Source organism: Lynx rufus, unplaced genomic scaffold (genome assembly GCF_022079265.1).
Source record: "Lynx rufus isolate CCGP_SWC_20201006 ecotype Redwood Valley unplaced genomic scaffold, mLynRuf1.p SCAF_2, whole genome shotgun sequence".
Classification (NCBI taxonomy): domain Eukaryota; kingdom Metazoa; phylum Chordata; class Mammalia; order Carnivora; family Felidae; genus Lynx; species Lynx rufus.
The window spans coordinates 178,650,918-178,673,709 of NW_025814834.1; the positions used below are offsets into that span (position 1 = coordinate 178,650,918).

The following is a 22,792-nucleotide window of genomic DNA, read 5'->3' on the forward strand; positions in this document are numbered from 1 at the left end:
CCACACCTCTGCAGAGGATGGAGGGCTCCTTCCTTTACAGATGACTGGGCTCTGAAAGGTAAAGCAGGGTGCCCAGTACCTCGACTCCTGGAGAGTGGAAGGGCTGGGCCTCGAACCCGGACCTCTCTGTTCCCGGGGGGGCCATCTTGAAGCATCCGCTTCAAAACGGAGACCCGAGAAGCTGTGACATGGCTGAGAACAGGCCCTGGTTTTAGCACATCTGGCTTGACTTCCAGTTCTGCCCATCCGAGCTGTGTGACCCTGGTCAGATCCCTTGACGTCCTCATCTGGAGTCCCTACTGGGTTGTTGGGGGCCCCCGGGGGAGAAACTGGTAAGCTGTGCCCAGCGTAGCCGGTGAGCTCAGCCAGCAGGTGAGCTCAGCCAGCAGCCGCAGCCTTCTCAGCCCTGGTGGGCGGCTGACTTCCCTCCTGCGGAAGAGCCCCCTGTTGAGGAGGGGAAGTGAGTAAGCCCCAGGCCCCCCTCCCCCCCCACCCCAGCCCAGAAACCAGGCTGGCATGGAGTTCTGAGAAGGTGGAGGCCTGGCAGGCTCTGCACTCTGGAGAGGCTGTCAGAGGCCTGCCTCCCCGGGAGGCTTGAGATGACAGCACTAATCTCTCACCCCGTATCACCACCCGCATCTTCGAGTCCTGCCGTCCTTTAAGGCCCTGGCTTGAGTGCCACCTCTTCCATAAAGCCTCCCTGATCCCCCTAATCCCTGCCTCGCAGCGCCCGCCCGGAGCACCTTCCCACACCCCTCAGTTCTCTGTCACCGCGGCTCATTTCATCCTCCAGACCTTGAGGGCAGGGCCGCGCGCTGTCATCTGCCGCCCTGGCGGGCACGGCGCGTCCCAGCGGCCCCAGGAGCCAGTGTTTGCTGAGTGCGTCTGACGTGTGTAAAGCACTCGTAACCTGTTTAAGCTCCCACCTACCTTGTTTCTCCTTCTCTTCTCAGGGTAATTTGCCAGTCACATCCAGCAGAGTCTTCAGCGAGTTCGTGCGATCCTGCACAGACACACACACACACATGCACCACCACCACACCCCTTGCTGAAGGCCAGGCTAGTCACCTGTTCGCTGGAAGGAGCAGGGTTAAGTCCGTCTGCTTAGGGAGAAGAGCAGAACATATGGATGATCCCAAACGCAGAGAACCGCACTGTGCTGCCCTCACGTTTGTGATGATCTGTCTCTTGTTTCTTTCCACAAGCGTCAAAGAGCACACAGAACTCTCCCTGGGAATTGCAGGGTTGGTGGGGAGACCCAGTTTCTGGGTTTCTGGACCCAAGACTGGGGAGTGGAGGGACAGAGAGACTAAAGTTAGAGCCACTCATGATAATGTGCTTCTCTGCGCCTCCGTTTCCTTACTGGTAAACAGAAACGACCTCTTCCGCAGGGATGTGAGGAGTCAGGCCCACCCCTCCCCTCTCCTGATCTCTGGGGTCAGGATGAAAGGCAACTGCTTCTTTCCATACCCCCCTCTCTGCACGCACCCCTGCATTTGCTCCCTCCCCCAGGGGACTCGGGAAGAAGCGCTGGCGTCAGGACGGCCCTCACTTGGGCCCGATGGCCTGGCTGTGGCAAGTTGGGGCTTTTTCTGCCTACACATGACCTTGTTTTTCAGTTTGCTCTGCTGAGAGCTCGGTGTGATGCCCACTGTATCGTTGAAACCACAGGACCTCAGCCGCCTCATTTGGAGCTGAGCAGAGAGAGGCCAGGGGCAGGAAGGCTTGCCCAAGGCATACAGCAGGTGATTTACAGCCAGAGGAGGAACCCTGGTCCCGAGACGCTCACCCCAGGGCTCTTCTGTCATAACAATCCCCAGGACACACCGGGCAGTGGTAGTTAATGGGGTTCTTCCCTTTCACAGAGGGGAAACTGAGGTTGAGACCATCAGCATGGCTCTGAGTTGGCAGAGCAGAGATCAAGCCCACATATTTGGATCCGTGGTGCACTCTTGCTGTGTCCCAACTGTGAGCCACCCCAAGTTAACAGAGGCCACCACTTCCTGAGACAGCTCACTCTGATGCTCGGATCTGGAGAAGCTTTTTGTAGCTCAGAGCATCTACTGCTGGGCCCAGAGCCATCCCGCGGCACCAAGAGAGCACGTCCACTCCTGCTTCCACGTGACAGCCCACTGGCTATTTGGAGGCAGGGATCCTGTGTCACTCACTCCCGTGTGTCATCTGAACCTATTTTTAATGCCAGCTGCTTCTGTCTCTTCACATAGCAACATCTCTGCGTTTTCTCCAAGCTGCAGACTTCAAGCCCCTGTCCTCCAGGACGGATTCTTTTCTCCGGTCTGTGCATAAGACGAAGAGGCCCTCTTCCTGGACTTCTCCCTCTTTTGACCCCACTTCTCTCTGTCTCGGCCTTTCTGCCTGGGTTATGACACTGTCTCTACTCCCTCATCTACATCTTCGGTTTCTGTCCTGCTAAGATTAACATCCCCTGGAGGAAACTCAGCCCAGAGGGACCCAGGTCGCTCCAGTATTTTGTGCAGATTGCTGAAGCCTCTGTCTTGATGGTACCCGCTCAGGCATCCGTCCCTCTCCTGGACACAAGCATCCCACAGAGACCTCCGTTTCTCACTTGCCCTTCTCACGTAGGCAGCGCATGGGTGCCTTCACTCCTCTGAATGACCTCTGTTTCCCGGCCGCGTTCACACAGCCACATGCCACACACCCTGTGGCATCCTGGGTGCTTGGCCACATGGCCTGTGTTGAGTTTCAGTGGAGAAAGGCTGTGCTCGGTGGTTTCGCATGTGGGCCCTGTGCTGCTACACGCCTGAGTATTGGGGTGGGGCGAGGAGGGAGGGCATTTGCAGAACAAAGTTCCGTTTTGCAGCCCTGTAAATCAGGAGGCGTGGCCACGCTGGCAGGAGTCCCGTGGTTCATTCTGAGCATTTGTTTTTATCCAGTTTTCCAGGAGCTTCATGTGTAGAAGATCATTTTTAAAAAAGAGTGAACAATGGCTGGGGGTTAGGATGGTCCCAGGCTAGTTTGTGGAGTGAGGATAACTAGGGTTCTCGGGGTGCGGTCGGAAGATAATACCTAGTAGGGAACACCCCTGCCCAGACCCACGCTTCTGGAAAGGAAGCATGAGTGCTTGTCACCTACCACAAGATGCTTTGAGCTAAGAGGTGGCAGGCTCCTGGGAGCTTGTCCCTCGGTTCCTCTGCAATGACCCTGCTGTTCCTGGAGCCACAGGGGACTTCTTGCAACAGAGCGAGGAAAGGGCCTAGCACCACATCTGGGACTTGCCACGTCTGTTTGTACTCCAGGGTTGTTGAGTGGGTTAGTTGAAGGTGCATTGGGGATGCCCAGCACTGGCAAAGGTGGTCACTATTGGAAACCAGATTTGACAGTGAGGGATGCCTGTAGTCAGAATGGCATGTGTGAGACCAGCTGGCGTGCGTCTGGAGCACATGGGCAGGCTGAGACGCTGCAGTGAACCCCCGAGCGAGCCCTGGCGGCTGTGTAACCACCACGGGATCATAAAGAAACCCTACTCTTCAGGGGAGAGGGCTGTGGGATCAGTCCTCCCTGGAAAGCTCCCAGGCCGTGAGCAAAAGTACGCTACTTTGCAGGGGAGCTGGAGGGGCCTCGGTCACCTTGAGCTTTCCAAGTTGACTCTACCCCTGAGCCTCAGAGGAGGCAGCTGGCTGGAGTGGGCCACGGCACCCAGCGCGAGGCCTGTTTTCTATTTAGAAAAGAATTTTAAGTTAGTTTTATAAAAAATGCATGAGTTACCAAACTGCATGCCTGATTTGATTCTGCTTTTTTTAGTCCATGTATGTATGCATATATGGATAAATGTTGGTGAGGAGGGCCTGGCGGGGGGAGCTCAAATGTCATCGGCTGTTATCTGCAGGCTCTGATAACAAAGAGGTTTCTGGGTGGTTTTTAATCTTTGATCTCTTAAGTGTTCTGTAGTGAACAGAGAGGAGTTAAAATTCGCAGTCTCTGGAAAGAGAACTGTCCCCCTGCAGAAGGAGCTGCTGTTTCCAGTCCCTGCCCTCTGGGTGTGTGGACCAGGCTGGGAAGAACAGCCTGGAAGAAGGGCCTCGGAGATCGTCGTGTCTAGCCCTTCCATTGGACACGTGGGGAAACTGAGGCTCCTGGCAAGGAGCCGAGCCCACCGGGAGGTCTCTGGCTCCAGAATCCAGTGCTCTTTACTCTCCTGCTCCGGTGGGAGGGCTCCATCCCCTGTACCCACCACAGCCCTGGCAGCTGTAGGCCTCCGTGAATGTCAGGGGCTTTCGGTTTGGGTTCTGTGTTTTTAGAGAAAACTCACATGAGACGCTTTGCTGAGTGCCTTAATGGAGCTCTAACTCAAAGCTGGAAACCACAGGGAGAGGCCGATTCCTAGCAATCCGGAAAGGCCTGGCTCCAGATGGCCAGGTTTGAGCAGGTCTTTGAATAATAAAAGTCATAATCATTTATTGAACACCTGCTGTATGCCTCACATCTTCGAGATGGGTAAAACAGCCCCTGCTGCCAGGTGTGGGGGTGGGAGAAAGGGTCCACTGGGGTTGGGTTGTGTGAGTAGCCGTTACTTCTTAACCCCCTGGTCGCCCTCTAACACAGGTTGCTGCTTTTCATTTGCTGCTTTGTGCTTTTCTGCCCTTTTGGAAGTTTTCCGTTAGGAGCACGTGTTTGTGTCATAATCAAAGGATAGCAATAGCTGTCATAATTCAGGTTAATTATTTTGTTTAGTTTTGCTGCTGAACGAGGCTTTGAATGATAAAAGTTGTCTCCTCAGCGTCCTGCCACCTTAATCATTGTTCACATGGCCTTCCTTTCATTGGAGGAGAGCAAAAAAAATCTGTCTTCCACCCAGATGTCAGAGAACTGCACCATCCATGTTCTGGAACCGTGGTTATCCCAGCCCTGACATTCAAAGGACCATGGAACACCCACCCCCAGTTCCTAGAACCATTGACTCACTTCTGATTTTTGTAGGGAAATGAGATCTCCCAGTGAGGGAACCTTTGGAAGTCATGCTCCCAGGTTCAAATTTTCATTTTAAAAAGTTGTGTGTGTGTGTTTTTTTTTTTAAAATTATAAAATATCCTTATATCTTTAAAAAAGGACAAAAAGAGCTCTTCTGTATCATTAAGGAAAAACCTAATATACAGAAAGCAAAGAAGGTGAACATTTTACCATAAAAGTAGATCTACAGACCATTTCAAAAGATAGTGATCCAAAAAAATAAGGCAGAATACCAGGGATCCCATTTTGTAACTACCAAGGTAGCAAACCCCAGTGTAATGCTTGTTAATTAAATTGGTTAAATGATGATACCTCTATATAATATTAGACTCATTAAAAACTTGTGTTTTCTTTGGCTGTGTAATGAGAGCGGGAAGTGCTCTTGACATTCTTCCGCAAAAAACGGTGGCTAATTTTCTTTTTCCTTGGCCGTGTGCTATAATAAGCAAGTGTTGGGTACTAAATGATAAATGCTAATTTAAAGAAATCAAGTTGGTGAGGCTTTCCAGATCTTTCTGTAAAAGCGAAGCCTTGTTCTGGGCTGAAAGCTGGAGAAGAGTGGGTCTGGACCGAGAAGGACGGATGGGAGAGGGTTGTCCCGAGCCTGCTTTCTTTCCATGCAGATATTTGTGTCTCTGGGGTGCTTGTGTCTACCTCAGAGGCCACCTGGGGGTTCAGGGAGAGACGGGGAGGGGGGGAAAAGCACCCAGCCGGTCTCTAGCATCGGGCCCAATGGCTCCTGCCATGCGCACCACCAAGCACTTGCCAGTTAGGAACTCTGTTATTCCTGTCCTCATCCTACAAACAAGACGGTGCTACATTTGTTGAATAAAACGTTTAGTTGGCTTTAGCAAGGCAGGGTTTTTGGTTTTTCCCAGTGTGTCACCTACTCCCACCTGCCTGCTGATTATTGTCATTGTGCACCCCACCCCCCCTCCGTCCCCACCTGGTTAACTGCTGGACTTGTACCAAGATGCGAGTAATTGGAGAAAGACCGTGTCCTGGGAGGGTGCCTCTGAGGAACAGGTCATTTCTTCAGATTTGTACGTGTATATATACTTGTAGATTTGTGTATTTGTGTGCATGTGTACATATATGAACTTTTTTTTTTTTAAGTGTTTTATTTTTCAGAGGGAGAGAGAGAGCAGGAGAGGGGCTAGGAGAGAGGGAGACAGAGGATCTGAAGTGGGCTCTCTGCTGACAGCAGAGAGCTGATGCGGGGCTCGAATTCACAAACTGCGAGATCATGACCTGAGTTGAAGTTGCTACCCAGGCACCCCATATGAACTTTTTTGGTTTGGTAGGAGGGTGACTTTTATAAATGATCTGTGTTTGGAGGGATAGCTGGGTGAAAATAAGCCAGAAAACTTACGTTGAAGAATTGAAGGAAAAAGTAAAATACACCCTGAAACTCCCAGCTATTACAATGAAGTGTTAAAGATGTAGGACAGAATTGGGGCGCCCGGGTGGCTCAGTTGGTTGAGCATCCGACTTCAGCTCAGGTCATGATCCCGTTGTTCGTGGGTTCGAGCCCCATGTCGGGCTCTGTCTCTGCTGACAGCTCAGAGCCTGGAGCCTGCTTCGGATTCTGTGTCTCCCTCTCTTTCTGCCCCCCGCCCCTCTCTTTCTCTAAAAATGAAAATAAACAAAAAATATTTTTAAAAAAGATGTAGGACAGAATTAAAATGCAGAAACAGACCCAAGCCTTTGTAAGAATTTTGCCTCCTGATTTCAAATGAGTGGGGTGAAATTGTACCGAGGTACAGCTGCCTGAGGAGTAAAATCTATATTCTGTATCAAAATAAGTTCCTGAAGGAGTAAAGAGTTAAACGTAAAGCTGGTCTCTGAAAGAACCTGAAGCAAACGTAGGTGCCTGTTTACGTTGTTTCAGGTTTTTTTTTTTTTTTCCTGTTTTGAACTTTTCTGCTCCTGCTTCCGAGGAATGATTGTTGGCTGTAAATCTTGAAAAGTTGCATTTTCACAGAACCACCAACCACAAACAAACAGTGCAGCTAATGGATAGCCTGGCATACTCCCCCAGGTGGCCCTCACCCAGATAATACTGGGGTGGGGGCTAGGCAGAGGCAGGCTGGTCTCTCCTCTGTCTCAGTGGGGCTCACACCTGGAAAGTGGGAAGACCAAATTTGTGATGTTGGGGGCTGCTTGGAACACACGACAGGATGGTTGGCAGAATCTGTAATTATGGAGAGGGTTGCTTTTCGGTGGGCAGAATGATTTTGAAATGTTGGGCCGGGACAGCCAGCCCATCCGTTACCCCCCCAGTCTCTTTACCTGGGTCTGTTAAGACACCCAGCGCATGCCCATACTCAGCCCTCCTTGCTTCCAGATTACCAGGGTTTCCCGGTTTACAGAACACGGCCCGTCCTGTCACATAATCCTCCACGCCCGCGATGAGCAGGCAGGACAACAGCGATCCCCACTTTTTATAGGAAACTAGTGCGGGAAGGCCAAGTGACTTGGCCACGGCCATCCGTTGCTTGTAGAGGTAACAGCGCTCTGACCCACATGTTCTCAGGGGTGTCTGTTCATCTTGCTGCCATGTAGCGTGTTCATGGGATTCGTACATTACCTCATTTCCTTCTACCATCCTTGGAAGTTAGGTGCTCTGGTTCCTGTTTCCTGGCTGAGGAAAGGCAAGAAGTGAATTCTGCATTTGTAGGAGAGAAAGAGGTGGTCCGTTTCCTGACCCCAGGGGCTCACTCTTGTCCCAGAGAACCAGTCAGACCTCTGGGAGACAGTCAGTGATTCAGTCTCGAATTCTCAGTCCCGGGCGGGGAGGGTGGGGTGTGGCAACACTGAGGTAGGAGGTGGGCATCCTGCGGGGGTGGGGGGAAGTGCCTGGGAGGTTTAGAGTCGGTCAGGGCGGGGGCCGGTGGGGGAGTATGCAGGGCACCAGCCCAGGTGGGGTGCTAGGCCCGTGACTTGCCCTGGGCGCGTGCGGGCCCAGGCTCAGACATGCTGACCACGTGGCAGGTGGGACACACATTGTCTGGAAGGAGGCCAGGCTGGGGAGAACGACGTCTGTTCACCCCCAGGAGGCGTTTGTTGAGGCAGATGTACCAGGTAAATGCCCGAATAGCAGCATTTAAGAAGAAAAGTGCCTCCAGTCCCTGCATTGGGCGGACCCACCTCCTCTCCGGTGGCACCCAGGACCCTGACCAGGCCCAAAACACCCCTGCCCTCCTTCGACCTTTCGAGGGACATTTCCCAGCAGGGATTTGTGTTTATGCGTTAAGTTGTGGGTCTTTATTGGTCTACTCTGTACAGCATGCAGCCTCTTGGAGAGGGCACAAACATTTGTAAAGCACCTCAGCCGCCCTGTGGGAGCTTCATAAAGCCGCCGAGTGGGTGAGGCAGGGCACCCCTCCATTCACAACGGCTGCTGTATGTTGGCCACCCACTACTGTTCTGTTCTGCAGTGCGTGCGCGAAGCGGGAGACCTTGTTCTCCCATTTTAGAGATGAGGAAACAGAGGCTCGGAGAGTTCGTCACTTGCCCAGTAAGACGTGCCTGGGAAGGTGGTCTTTGAGGAGGGTCTGTGGAGGACGTGGGCAGACCGGGAGAACCCGGTGGGACAAGGCTCAGAGCTCCAGGTCTCTTGCGGTGGGTACAGCCTCCTAACTCTCCACCTCCTTGTCTCCGCAGAGCGCAGCAGCCGCCCCGAGCCCCGTGCTTGGCAACATTCCCCCCAACGACGGGATGCCGGGAGGCCCCATCCCGCCAGGTTTCTTTCAGGTACGTGCTGGGCCCCCTCGGCCCTGTGCTCCTTCCACTCCTGGCCAGGCCCCGGGCGGGAGGGAGGGAGAGAGAAGTAAGTAGTAGCTCAGTTTGCCATGGTCTAAATACAGTTGCTGTGTGCTGGTTCAAACCCTTCCCATCCCTTTCTCCACCCCCTGCAAACCCTGAGGAGGGGAGAAAAGAGATGAAGAGCCGACCCCCTCTGCACGCGCTGTGTCACTTCTGCTCCAGCTTGTTTTCTTCACACCGGCTTCGCAGTCACGACACAGCCCGCCCCTGGTCGGGGAGGCGGGGGTGGGCCCCCCCCTTCCAAGTCCTCAGAGAGCTGTCTTTTATAACAAAAGCCTTTTTTTTTTTAAAAAAAAAAAAACAAGTAAACTGTTCTTTGTTTCTGTTTTGTTGCTGCTGTCATTGTCATTGTTTACTTTGCCTGTCCAAACTACAAACCTTAGGCGTAATCTAAAAAAAAACAAAAAACCCACCATCCTGGCAGGTCTCGGAATCCTTTCCCTCTGGTTAACCACTTGATTTTTTCCGAGTGCGATCACAGGCGGCATCCCACGAGCATCTGGGCCCGCACTCCGCCCGCCAGAGGCAGGGGCAGGTCCCACATGGAGTGAAAGCCAGGCCTTCCCCAGAATACACCTTGTGGGCCTCTGGGGGCTCCATCTTCTGTTGGGGCTGGGTGTGGCTGCTGTCCCCTCTCTGCCTCCTCCTCCTTCTATCTCTGCAGGCCTCTAGGAAGTGGGGGGTTGGTGGGGAGACTCATCCCATTTTAACCAGGCTGAGGCCGGGGAATGCTGTTTCGGAGAGGTACTGGCGTGCAGGGCTGGAAGGAACTGCTTTAAGCTCTTTTTTTGTTTGTTCATTTATTTATTTTGAGAGAGAGCAAATGGGGGAGGGGCAGAGAGAGAAGGAGAGAGAGAATCCCAAGCAGGCGTCGCACTGCCAGCGCAGACCCCAGTGCTGGGCTCGAAGCCACCAACCGTGAGATCATGACCTGAGAGCTAAAACCAAGCGTCGGACGCTTAACCGACTGAGCCACCCAGGCGCCCCTTTGATGAAGCTCTTGAGTGGAACATTTCATTCTTTGAAACCTGTCTGTGGCTGGATTTGAGAATCTGCCTTTGTCCCCCACCCCTTTGAAAGGCTAGCGCTTTCAGAGAAGAATATGGAAGGAGCTGTCATATAGAAAAGAAGGCCGAGATCTCTCCGTGAAGCCCAAGAATTCAAAGCTGGGAGCCCTGAGGCAAAGTCCAAGGAGACTTTTGCTTGGTGTAAGCCAGAATCTCACACCTTGTGCATCTAGCGATGAGACGCAGGCTGCTGCAAGTGGAGCCTCCTGCTCTGAAGGCATCTGAGCAAAAGGGGGGACAAACCCCTCTTAGAGATGTTAAGGGGACTTTCTCCCTGGGTGGGAGACGACCTGGACAAACCACTTCTGCTTTGTAAGATTTCACATTTCGGTTGCTCTTGACCCCCGGGAGAGAAGGGTTTGGACGTACTGCTCACCAGCCAGGACAGGAATCAGCGAAATTTGGGTGTTGCCCATAAAACGGCAAGAGTGGGTTGTCCACCAAGATGGCGGTGAGGGAGGTGTGAGGGATGTAGGGATGGCGGTTGAGGGCTTTGGATGGTCACACATGCATCTATATACATTCCTAGCATGTTGCCCAAACTGGAGCCTTGCCCTGGGGTGGAAATGGGTACAGCCTCAGAAATGGGTGTGCAGACTCCAGGTTAGCCCAGACCAGGCATCACCTGGGGCTTGGCTGGGGGTAAGGCATCAGGAAGAGGGGCCAGACTTTGGAATGAGACATTCAAATGCTTAGAAACCTGTGGACCCAAGAAAGAAAGAAGCCAGGTGGGCTGCTGCCCTTTCTCCAGAGGGGAAACCCAAGGGACTACAGTCATCCATGCCAAGGGACAGTCCTCTTCCTGGTCACTGCAGGCAGATGTTCTCTTCCTAGTTGGAGATCTTTCTTACAGGTGTTCTGTTCTGCTTGGGGACCTCTTTTCCCAGGCTTACACATCCTCCCACATGATACCCTTGATACAGTGCACTTGTGACTTTCCTGTCTGGTGGACGGAGCCCCAGGCGCCAGGCTCCACCTGTGTGCATGCCTGTTGAGGCTGCCTGCTGGCATCTGAGTGCTCAGTGCAGGCCACTGTGGTGGGAAGAAGTGGACAATAGCCAGCTGTATTTTTTAAATAGGCCATTGGCTTCTATTTTGGCCTGAGTCTGGGGCAAGGCAAAGTTTGCCTGATATGTGGGCAGCTCTTAACTTCCTGCTTTGGTATAATTGTCCATGGTTAAAGCCTAATTCCAGACATACTTCTTGGGCCCTCCCCTGTGACGTTCAGGGGTGTGTGGTCAGAAAGTCCAGACTGATTCCTGTCCTTATTTGGCCACTTCCAGGCACCATCAAACAGAGGTCGCTTTTGGATCCTCTCGACCGGAGGTCTTTTCTGATCCCTAATCAGGATGAGTCGGCAGGGGCTGAGGCGGGTGGGGGGACAGCATTGAGCAGGGACCTGTGTGCCCCGGACTGTCTGCTTCTGGGGTGGCTCTGGCTGGCTTTGTTCTCCCCGCCCTCAGGTGAGGGCATCATGTTTAATCGGGCAGAGGAAGATGAAGCAGATGGGCACTTCCTGGTTGTGATGCTGAAGTACTCACGCTAGGTCACTGCTGAGGGGAAAGGGTATCTCTCTGGAAGGCGGTGGTGACTGCCCATTTCCGGAGTAGGCCAGGACGCAATGCGAATATTAGCTATTGATTGCCGGCCCTGCCCCTTGCTCATCTTGCAGGCAGCCACTCTGATATTAGAAGGGAAATCGAGATGGTATCGGGTTTTATCTGCTGCCAACAATTTGCACTTCTTCCCCTGCTTTGCCCACGGTCTGGGCAGGCAGCTCTGATGCAGGGGGGCTTTGTCCCAAGGAGCCAGCCTGGGCTGGCTGATCCGGCTTTGACCAGATCCTGTCCCAAGGTGGCCAGCCCAGTTTTCAGATCAGGACTCTGCCCCTAGTTGGTGCTAAATATAGAAGCCCGTGGGGCCTCCGGGTAGGTGGGAGGGAGCAGCTGTCCACCCCTGTCCCAGCCCCTCCGAACACAGGGGGGCTTTCTTAGGTTGCCAAGCTGCAAGGCTACTCCAGGGGTCAGAAGGCTTGGCCATCCACATACTAGGTTCCATCTGTTTGCTTTTTCTTATTTGGTGTTGAGGTTTCTCAGGTGGACGGTGCGCTGGTCCTGTGGCATGAGATGTCTATTAGTAGCAAGTTCAGGGCTGGCAGAGAGGTGGTCTGGGACCCAACCTGACCATACCTCACAGTATTGGGGACTGTTTTGGTTTTCTTCGGGTTATGGAAGAACTTACCAAGGGTGTTCTGGTTCTGTGCTTTCCTTGTAAAAAGACGGCCTTGATCTTGGTATCGCGAGTGTCTGGCATGTGCTAGGAACCCGGGAGATGTTTGAACTGAGTTTATTTCTGTTGCTCATGTTACCAGCAGTGGAGCCCAGCCAGCCCTAAAGGTCTAGATCCTCATTCTGACCAGGCTTGGAGTGTCCAGAGGTGGTATTCTGCAGTGGGGAAGGATACAAAGGACCGTTGTCTCAGGACACCTGTTCTGGTCCCCCACTTGTCCACATACTTGCTGAGTGACATTGGGCGAGGTGCTCCCCGTCTCTGGGCCCCAGTTTCCTCACTAGTAGATGAAGCTGGGTGGACCAGATGGTCTCTGAGGGCCTTTCCAACTTGGATTTTCTGCTTTGGATCCAGATGGATTTTACATAATCAAGCAGTGGCATTTTTTTTTTTTTTTTTTCCATGCAGCTTAAGTCAGTTGGTCTTCACATCTGGCAGACTCGGCTTGGTTTGGCCAGGCCTGCTGGTCTGGGTGGGCCCCCAGCTCCTTGGCCCTCAGGTGGTTCTAAGGGAGGTACCGTCCAATGAGGATTTCTAGGTCCAGAGCTGGGGAGTAGTTGCAGGAGGGCAGGGGTCATGAAGACGGGAGCATTGAGTACAGGCTGTTTTTGTTCTTGTTTTGTTTTAAATTCCAGTGATTGTTTTCAGTTATGTAGTGTTTTTAGACATCCAGCTTACTTTCATTTTGATCGTAGCCTTTCTGCAGAGGGGGCAGGGCTAATTGGGAAAGTGAGACTCGGAAAGGTGAATGACTTCCCCAGAGTTCTCAGCTGTGGGCTACAATCAGGGTCTAAACCTGGGCTTGCTGCTTCCAGATCCTGGTGTTCTTCCACGGCAGTCAGATACATGTCTGATTGCCTACAGGAAGAAGAGACAATAGAGACCAAGGAAAAGGAGGGAAATGATGGAGGGAGAAAGAGAAACTCTAGCCATCTTGTCTCAAAAGCAGGCAATGTTTCTATTCAGACAGCAGCTCTGACTGGTTAGTGGTGTCTTGCTAGAACACGGTGCTGGGAATGATGCAGAAGCCACGTCCAGGCTCAGCAGATACCGACTGGCAATGTCTGCCATGAACATGGGGATGTAAGTGGTAGTACATGACCCGTGTGTTTGCCATCCGTGATCTAGTCCAGGCTTCACTTCATAGATACAGGATGGAGGCTCAGAGGCAGGCGGGACTGTGGTTAGCGATAGTGGTCAGCCACCTCTGAGGGCAGGGGGCTGGACTCTAGGCCAGAACTGACCAGTCATAGTCTGCCCCCAGAAGCACCCAACCTACCAGAGAGACTGACAGGTAAACCCATGCCCTATAGCAAGAAATGGAGAGACCAGCCTGCTCAAGAGCTTCCTGGAGGCAGTACGGTCTGGGACGGTGTGTAGAGTGAGGTGGATGATAGGTAGGTGCTCACTAGGAGAGGGGGACTGGAGAGTTTTCTGGCAGTGTTTGATGGACCTTTTTAGGGACTGTGGGCTCCATCTGGGGGTAGTGGGAGCCACTGGAGCACCCTGGTCTGGATAATACCTTGGCCAGGTCTGTGTTCTAGAACAGTTAACTCTGTACTGCTCTGTCAGCTCTGTAGGGGCAGGAACTTGGGGGCTGACCACATTAATGATGGAGACTGGTATTGCAGAGACCCAACAGAGGTCAAAGGGCTAAAGACCGAGCCTTCTCTGGACAAGACAGTCCTGGGGGAGCCAGTTCCCTTTGCCCGAAGCACAGCCTGTTCTGTTCTGAGCATCCCCAGATACTTTCCATTGTAGTGGGGGCACAGTAGGGGTTGACATGTGTCCCCCCCCCCCCCATTCTAAGGAGTTCTTAATTCCTGCCAGCTGAGTCCACTCACCTCTGAGGTCTACCTCCAGAGAACCCTCCCCATCAGTTGTGGGTGGGGGTAGGGGAGGAGAAGGAGCATATCATGTGTATAGCTCAGAAGCCAAAGAAATGATCCAAAAATAAGAGGAAGAAACCAGATACACGTGACCTTGGACCTTTCTTGTTGAGACTATAGGAGCGCTTCTCTCCTCATTTCCTGCAGAAGTAGCTGGGGTTTCTCTGGGAGAGAAGCAGCCTCAGGAGGGCTCTGACAAGTGACTCCAAGTATCTGAAGTTTAGCCATATAGAAGATTCTCAGACCTGGGGCACCTGGCTGGCTCAGTTGGAAGAGCATGCAACTCTTGATCTCGAGGTTGTGAGTTCGAGTCCCACATTGGATGTAGAGATTACTTAAATGAATAAATCTTAGAACAAGAAGAAGATGCTCAGATCTGCCTCTGCAACGCTTCAGCCCTTAGATCTCAGGTCCTTCAGAGGAAAGAAGAGGGAGGCCAATTTGAATCTTTGTGTGGAAGATCGTTCTACCACCTGCCAATTTAACAAAGTAGTGAGCTCCTTGGCACTGGTGGTAACCAAGTAGAGACTCAGTGCTCAGTAGAGAGCCCTGGGGACTGAACGCCTTGGGCTGGGCTGGTGTGTTTCCAGGGAGGATCAAAGCCCAGTAAATGAGAGCAGGCTGGCAGCAGGAGCTCAGGCAGTTCCCAAGAGCTGGGCCGAGTGCTGTCCATTTCCTGCCTTCCTCTCCGGCGGGAAGCAGGCAGCAGCACTGTGAGCTGACATTCCTTGCCAGAAAGCTGCAGCAGCAGGAAAGACCTCTCTGCTGACTAGGGCCAGGGCGGGACTAGGGGAGGCTTGGAAAGAAAGAAACCACCCTGTTTGTGTGGTTTTCAAAGCTTGCTGCACAGGAGGGCTCGATGGGTGGGGGTTTAGATCGCCATTCGATGGATGGTGAATCTGAGGCCGGGACCTAAACCATGTAAATCTTGGCAGACTTGGGGCGCCTGGGTGGCGCAGTCGGTTAAGCGTCCGACTTCAGCCAGGTCACGATCTCGCACTCCGTGAGTTCGAGCCCCGCGTCAGGCTCTGGGCTGATGGCTCAGAGCCTGTTTCTGATTCTGTGTCTCCCTCTCTCTCTGCCCCTCCCCCGTTCATGCTCTGTCTCTCTCTGTCCCAAAAATAAATAAATGTTGAAAAAAAAAAATTAAAAAAAAAAAAATCTTGGCAGACTTGCTGATCATCCTTTAGCCCATTGGCCAGACGTGGTCTCTAAGGGCACAGTGACCTCGCGGTCACCCACCCTTGGTGAGCATTGCGGACGAAGGAGGCAGCCGTGGACCTGCCCTCAAGGGGCTCGCAGTCTGGTGGAGGCAGGGAGTGATTACACTGAGGCTTCAGTGCCACGAGGGCAGGTGAAGGAGCAGCTGGCCTAGCCTGGGGTCCATCTGGGAAATTTCCCCTGAGGGGCTGACATAGGAGGCCTGAGCAGGAGGCAGTTGCCAGTAAGGGGGTGGGGCAGTGTGCCAGGACATGAGTATGAAAGGGCAAGTTTGGAAAGGCAGGAGACCTGGATAGACGCTCAAAGGACTGTAACTTAAAGACAGAGGAGCCATGGAAGATTCCTAAGAAGGGGAGTGGCCCGGTTCCAGGAAGACCCCTCAGTGGCCTGGAGGGGCTGTGCTTGTGGCAAGCTGGCCATTGTGGAAGTGTGGAGTCCAGGCAGTGGTCCCCTGGGGGTTGGCCAGGGCCTGGGCTGGAGTGGTGACTGAGTGCAGTGCTGAGCACCTCCCTGGCCTGAACCAACAGCCCCTTGGATATGGGCGTGGGGAGGAAGCAGAGCTGGGAGGATGCCACGGGTCCTGGCCTACCTTGGCCTGAGGTAGCGAGAGGCTGTCAGCCAGCCGCCTCCTATCAGACCCTTCACTTTAGAAGGCAGGGGCCCCACACATGGTCCTGTGGCTGCCCCTTTGCCCCTTGAGGCTCCCAGCCAGTGTTTTCAGGTCCTAAAATGGAACTATCTTGACCCCCTCTTGTAGTTGTCGGTAGAAGGCTCTCTAGATGAGAAAAGTGGTCCCCTTATGTGATTCCATTTGACCCTTTGAGGTAGGCCTGACAGCTAACAGCATTCCCACTCTGGATGAAGAAACCAAGGCTCACGTTGGCCAGAGTTGCTCAGGGAAGACAGGCCTGGACCAGGTGGTAGTCTCTATAGAGTTTTGAATGAGCACTCAGTCCACTGGGGAGCAAATCCCCTCCCTTTCTGGACCCCATTCTCTGGCCTCGGCCCTTGCCACGTCTGCATTGCTGTGGGCCAGAGGGGGTCTGATAGATGCGCTGGTCTGTGGGAGAGGAGGACAGAGATGCTGTGTCAGGGGTGAGTGCACCAGTTCCTGCCGGGGACAGAAGCACCCCCTCCGCCCCGCCCCTCACCCTGTTGTCTGCCTCCAGACTGACAGAAGGCAGGGTCACTCCCGCTGAGAAGGATTAGAGAGGAGGCGGGGCACCCCAACTGCTGGGCCCTGAGCTGCTCCCACCCCAGCCCCACCTGTTCCAAGCCAACTTGGTGCGCTCTGCAGCAAGAGCACCACTCCTCTGATTCCTGTGAAGAATCTAGAAGCTAGCTTTAAGCCTGAAGACCCCTGCCCTGGCTGTTGGACGCCCTGATTTGAGTCCGACCGTGTTGCCAAACGGCTGTGTGTCCTTGGGGAACCATCCTCCCCTCTCTGGGCCATACGTGCTTTAGAGGACTTCATAAACCCCTGGCCGCTCAGAAACTCTGTCACCTGGGCTGTCCCCTTCTCCCCACCGTGGACCCACACACAGGCCTCCCTGCATAATTGCCTGGCCTGGGTGGAAAGGCCAGGGCAGGAGAGGAGGAAAAAAACCTTTTCTTGCCAACACCACCTCCACAAAGGTCAGGCTGTGCTCCCGCCCCGCCCGGCAGCCAGCTTGGTGCCTAACGTCTGCCCGGCGGCAGATGACCGCGCCGGGGCTCCTAGCAACCGCGGACAAAAGGTTACTCCTGACGTGCCAGGCTGCCGGCCCCCTCGCCCTCCCTTCGGAAAGGGAAAACAAAGTTGCGGCCTTGACTGGCGCGTGTGCCTCTGTGCACGCGGGCGGGCATGTTTGTGTCTGCACACTCGAGCCGCCTCTCCGCCCCTCCGAAAAACGTGAACTCCGCATGTCGCGCCGTAACTCTCGCTGATGAAATGGAAAGTTGAACATAAATCAATGTCTGCCGCCCTGTTAGCTATGCATCAGCAGTCAGTGCCTGGGAGATTTGCTCAGTAACAAAGCACCCAGCCGCTCCGCAGGCCTCGACCGCCCCCTAACGCGGAGCCGGCCCCACGCCGCTGGGGAGCTCAGCTGCTGGCCGCCTCTGCCTCCCCACCAGGGACCGCCCCCAGCCCCAGGTCTCTGCTCCCTTTCTGGGGAGAGGAGGGGGAACGTCTTCCGGAAGGACCCTTGGACCTAGGAGACCCGGGCTAGTTCTTGCTGCTGCTCCTTACGCTCCCCCCAGGAGACCCCAGCATGTCCCCTCCCTCTGGCCTCTCCTGAGTTGTAAGCCTACTCGCATCTCTGACTTTTGTGGATCCCATCCTCAAGGATTGGTGTTCCAGTAGCCTCCTTCACCTCTCGTGTATTAAAAAGCTTGGGCTGGTTTATCCTTTTTCGCCTCTCTGCCTGGGTTTTTACTTTGGGTTTCTTTTAGAACTGGATTTCTCCCTCCTGGGTTTGAGAGCTGCCGTGCCATGTTGTCCCCTGTCCCAGCACCAGGGTCGCGTCTGTTCCCTCCCTCCCCCTGTCACCCCTGCCAAGATCCTCCTGCCTGTCATGGGGGTGGAGGAGCCCCCTGTGTTTCTGTTTTGTTTCTTCATAGTTGGCTGAGGGGGTAGACCCTCCCGTGTTTCTGCTTCCACCTTCCTCCTGTGCAAATCGTGCTGAGGTTTTTTCCCTTAAAAAAAAAAAAAAGGTCAAATTCCTCAGCCCTTGTAGCAGAAAAGGTTGGAGGAAGAGAATTCCAGTGGAATCCTATAATAACACGCCTTGGCATTATGTGGCTCAGGATAGACCCCCCCTGAATGAGATCATACCACTCTGAAAGGAAACTGCCCAATGGGGAGTCTGGGCTGGGCCAGCGGGCTGGACTGGAGTCTGAGGACTTTCTCGAATCTCCCTGAGTGTTCCAAGAGCTGGGATATGGCAGGAGATCCACAGTGTGGGTTTTGTGTTCATGTCCTGTTTTCTGCGTAAATGAACTCCGCAGCCGACCTCTCGCAGACAAGTGCCCTCCCCCAGATGAAGGCCTTGGGATAAACAAAACCCCTGGGCCAGGCCCACCTGTCATTCAGCAAGCCCCCTATCTCTTGCTAATACCAAAATGGTGGCGTCACACTTGGTAAGAGTATGGTTAGGAAGCCGCAGCTTTTCCATGAAGTGTCAACATCACAGTGTGCAGTGGCTGTGACCAGGGGCTTTGGAACAAGACAGCCCGCTGTCACTTCCTGACCACGTCTTCTGGGGAGCTTACCTGACCTCTCCGGGCACTGGTGTCCTCAGCTGTGCTGAGGAGCAGTCATTCAGCAAATCACAAGGCCTCTTTGGAGCTCTGGTAAGGATTGGCTATACGGAGAAATGTGTCCGTGTTCAGTGATGTTCAATGGTTTCTCACTGCCATTGAAACATTACCCATTGGCTTTAGGATCTGGCTTGACCAGTAGTCAGAAGCCTAGCACCTGGGCCCCTGGAAGCTCATCTGTCATCCCTCCCTCACCCTCTCTGAAGGTGTTCCATCCTTCCTGGAGGCCCTGAGGTCACGCAGCCTGGGTTGTCTTGAGAAAGTCCGCTAACCTGTCTGAACCTCATTGCTTCGTCTGCCAGTTGGGGGTGAAGATAGCCCCAGACTCTTGGGCACTTGTGAGGATGGCGTGAAATGAACCTGTGGAGCCCTGCCTGGTGCCTGGTGTGGGTAAATACTCAGGAATCTTCCTTGTGGATATGTGTAGGTCTGTCCTGGGGCTGTTCTTTTCTCAGAGGTAAGGGTCAGGGTAGGGCTAGGGCCACCGTGAGTGTTCTTCCAAGAAGGGAGTGTTAGGGGCTCAGCACAGCCTTGGGGGCAATGATGTGTGGGAGAGGCTCTGGGTGTTTTCGAGATTGATTGGCTTTTTAGTACTTAACCCTTCAGTTAGACTGACGTACCTGTTACCTACTAAGCACCAGGCCCTGCTTGGCCCTTTAATGTGCTACCTTACTTAGTTCTGCCCACCTGGCCTAACTCCTTGTTCCCTGGTCTACCCGCTGGGAGTTTACAGGGGAGGTAGAGGCAAGGAAGCAGGTTGTATGTTCAGGAGCTTCTGATTCTGTTCCTGCCAGGCTCAGCAATATGAACTCCTTTTACTGTGAGTTAATGTCAGCTCTCCCGCCCGGGAGGCTGGGTCTTTGCCGGTTATCCTGAGTTCTGTTACTAGTGGACCTCACCTGGGTAAATTTTGAGTTTCAGCTCCCCGCCGATAAAACAGGAACAGCTTCCACCCGCTTTACCAGCTGTGCGTTTGGAAATGTGGCTGGAATGAAAGGCAGATCAGAAATCTGCACAAGGCCTCCTTCCTAGGGGCTGGCATTCAATCATCTGTTCCTTCAGTACACATTGAGTGACAGGTTTCTGCCTGGCCCTGCAGAACCTGACTGCAGATGTTCATAGTATGGGGCCGACCCCAGCCTGGGCTAACTGCAGGCCAGTGGGCGGCTCTCCTTCAGCAAGTGCACTTCCTGTCTATGGTGTCCTTGCATTGAGGAAATCAAGTCCAGGTTCTGGGTATGCCATTCACAGGTCTTTGTGATCTGACCCCTGCTACCTTCACACCATTATTAGACCAGCTGTTGATCCCCAGGGCAAGGGCCAGAGCTATTGCTCTCACACACGACTTTGTCCCTCCAGCATGTCTCTGTGGCCTCTTCTACAGACTGCAGAATCCTCCCCTCCCCTTGTTGCATGAAGGCTCTTCAATTTTGGGTCATTTCATTCAAGAAGACTTTGACAGAGTCTTGCCCTGTCCTTGTCCCAAGGTCAAAAAAGATATGCCCAAAATGTGGATCTGATTAAGTGCCTCTTCCTCAGAATAATTATAGCATCTGGTCCCAGGAAACTTACTCTGAAGTTGTGGAAAAGGCGCTAAGTGTTTGGAGACTTGCAGTTTGTTCTGGGGCAGTGGCTTTACCTTTCTCGGTCTCCATCTGCCCATCTGTGATACGCACCAGTGTTAGAAGGGGCGGACGTGGGAGGTGTGGTGGAAAGCAGAAGAAATAAGGGACCACTTCAAGGGCCACACGACTTCTGCAGAGTATGCTGAAGAGCTCTCAACATCAGGCAGAGTGCGTGAGGGTCATGCCTCTAGCCTGAAACTGTTAGAACACAAGGAGGCCGCTCCCTGGGTTTGGGGTAATACGAAAGCTTAGTCAAAGAAAGAGGGGAGCTCCTGAAGTATTCCTGGAGGTGGGGAAGATCCTGACAGCTTTTTGTTACCAGCAGCCTCCCTTTGGTGAGGGCCAGTTCCTGGCACCAGACTAAGTACTTGACTCTCAGTATCTCAGTCCTGCAGCTCTCTGGGAGGAGGTGGGGGTCCCATTTTACAGGTAAGGTTAAGCAAGTAGTGGGGTGGGGGAGACTGCAGACGATGCTCCTGGCCCATGAATCTGGGGTTCTTCCAACAGCGCTTAGCCCCCTCCGTCCCCAGCTGTCCCTGTGCTTTTGCTGAGGTGAGCCAGTTGCATAACCCACTGCCCGGGTGACCGCGGGCAGGCTTCCTAAACCCATTTCTCCCCAGAGTCCTGGTTCTTCCCCTGCCCCATCTGTTGCTTCTCCTTGGCTGAGGAAGGAAGATGAAATCTTGGGCCATTCCCCAAGCTGTTCCCTTCCCTCCCAGTCATCCAGGGAGCTGCAAACCAAAGGGAGAACCTTGGCCAACTTCTTTTTCCTCTTGTGGTCAGTGGACAATAGGGGTTGAATTCTGGCATTCTGGATTTGTGCCTTCCAGAGCCCTGTGTCTCCTCTTCCTAGTTGGATATGATGAAATCTTTACTTTTTGGATTGTCTGTCAGGGCGTGAAGGGGTAGGAGAGGAAGGCTGTATCCATGCATGTGTCTGGAGAGCTTAAAGTAGAGCAGGAATTCTCCGGGTGGATGAGGCAGTGCCTTTTTAATATGCACCTCGCCTTCAGTGTGCCGTTGTGATTAACAGCAGAGCCTGAGCGCTGGTGAGAGGCGGTGTGGAGGCTGGCGGGCAGGAGTAGGATGTGTCTCTGCAGCACTATCCATTCTCAGAGCAAAAGGCAATCTTTTGATGGGGTGGGGGGGGGATTTTGTTCTCTTGGCAAGGTAGGTGTTCCTAGGGATTGGTGTGGTTCTGGATCCTGAGTCAGTCTCTTACCCATTGACGCAGAGAGTCGGTCTCTACGGCAGTGAGTATATGTCAGGGAGGGAGAGGTTTGCTGTCTGGATCCTGACCAGAAACCCACATGGCTGGGACTGGGTATTGGAAGCCTTCCCCCGGGCCCCAGCTCCTTTGCCAGCACTAAAGAGGGCTAGCTGTTCAGGACTGGAGTATGGCTTAGTGGGAGAGCAGGTGCATACTCCATGTGTGGTCAGAGAGAGATGGGAATCAGCACCCCAGACAGCTATGGACTTGGTGTCCCGAGAAGTCTTAATTTCTAAGTTGAGAGACACCATAGAAACATCTCTGGAAAGGAAAGGAAAGGAAAGGAAAGGAAAGGAAAGGAAAGGAAAGGGGAAAGGGGAAAGGGGAAAGGAAAGGGGAAAGGGAAGGGTGTATAATTTCCAACACTTAGGCACGAGCTGCTAAAGGTTAATGACCCCACTTCTCAGCCTGGAGCGCCCAGCCCCAGGTCTCCCCATCTTGTGCATAAGGCCCTCTAGCACCGTGCCCACACAACCTGTAGAGCACAGGTGCCAGTCTCTCAGCCCAGAAGCCCCTCTGTGCCTTTTCTGCCAGAGGACACCTGATCATCTTTCCAGGTCTTGCCTAAATGTGATTATTCTGTAATTGCTGCCCTCTTGCTCTCTAGCATGCCTGGTACCTTGTCTCTGTTGGGGTGCTGCTGTGGTAATAGTTAAACTCTGGTCTCTCCAACAGCCTGGGACTCTTTTGGGGAGGCCTGAAGTACTATTCAAGCGTCTCTGGTGCTTAGTGCCTCCTTGGCCCAGGGTTCTGGAACCCAGTGGCTGGATCATTGCCAAGGTGGACTGGGTTTTGCACATATGTTCTGGGTATCATTGCTTTTCCCTGTGTCCCTATAAAGGGTGCCTGGTTATATGGACACAGGCACGTACAAAGAATCTCTAGCAGGGAGACCGCAAACGTTTAGCAGCCGGAGGCAAAGTCACCTCTCTTAAACCTACCCCATCCCAACCACAGCCATTCAAAGTAGAGCCCTTCCTCGAGATGACCCTAGAGAACTTCACGGCCCAGGAGAGAGTCAAACAGTGTGGGCCTGCTGAAAGAAGTCAGGGCTGGAATGGAGCCCCCAGGATGGTCTGTGCTGGCATTCGAGGGATGAATTTGTTCCCCAGCATTGTGGCAAGAAGGAAACTGGGGAGATGATCAGCAAGGAGGTACTCTAGGACCAGCCAGCTGGATGTGAATGCTGGTTAATTGTGTTATAATGATGAAAGATCAAGAAAACCAGGGCTCAGAGATTGGCCACGTGGCATTTTGATGGGAGAACTAGAACTCGGGTTCACTGACCCGTGGTCTAGTGCTCATTCTGTTCAT

General features: G+C 53.3%; 1 protein-coding gene across 7 annotated transcripts in view; it reads left to right on the forward strand.

Annotated features, from left to right (window-relative positions):
* The window catches only part of SSBP3 (single stranded DNA binding protein 3), a 164,064-nt gene that overhangs the window by 108,122 nt on the left and 33,150 nt on the right, over positions 1-22,792 (forward strand). For all 7 annotated transcript variants that reach the window (XM_047082951.1, XM_047082953.1, XM_047082952.1 and 4 more), the window contains one exon: positions 8,656-8,745. In XM_047082951.1, the coding sequence (XP_046938907.1) occupies positions 8,656-8,745 (90 nt within the window). The remainder of the gene's footprint in view (positions 1-8,655; positions 8,746-22,792) is intronic.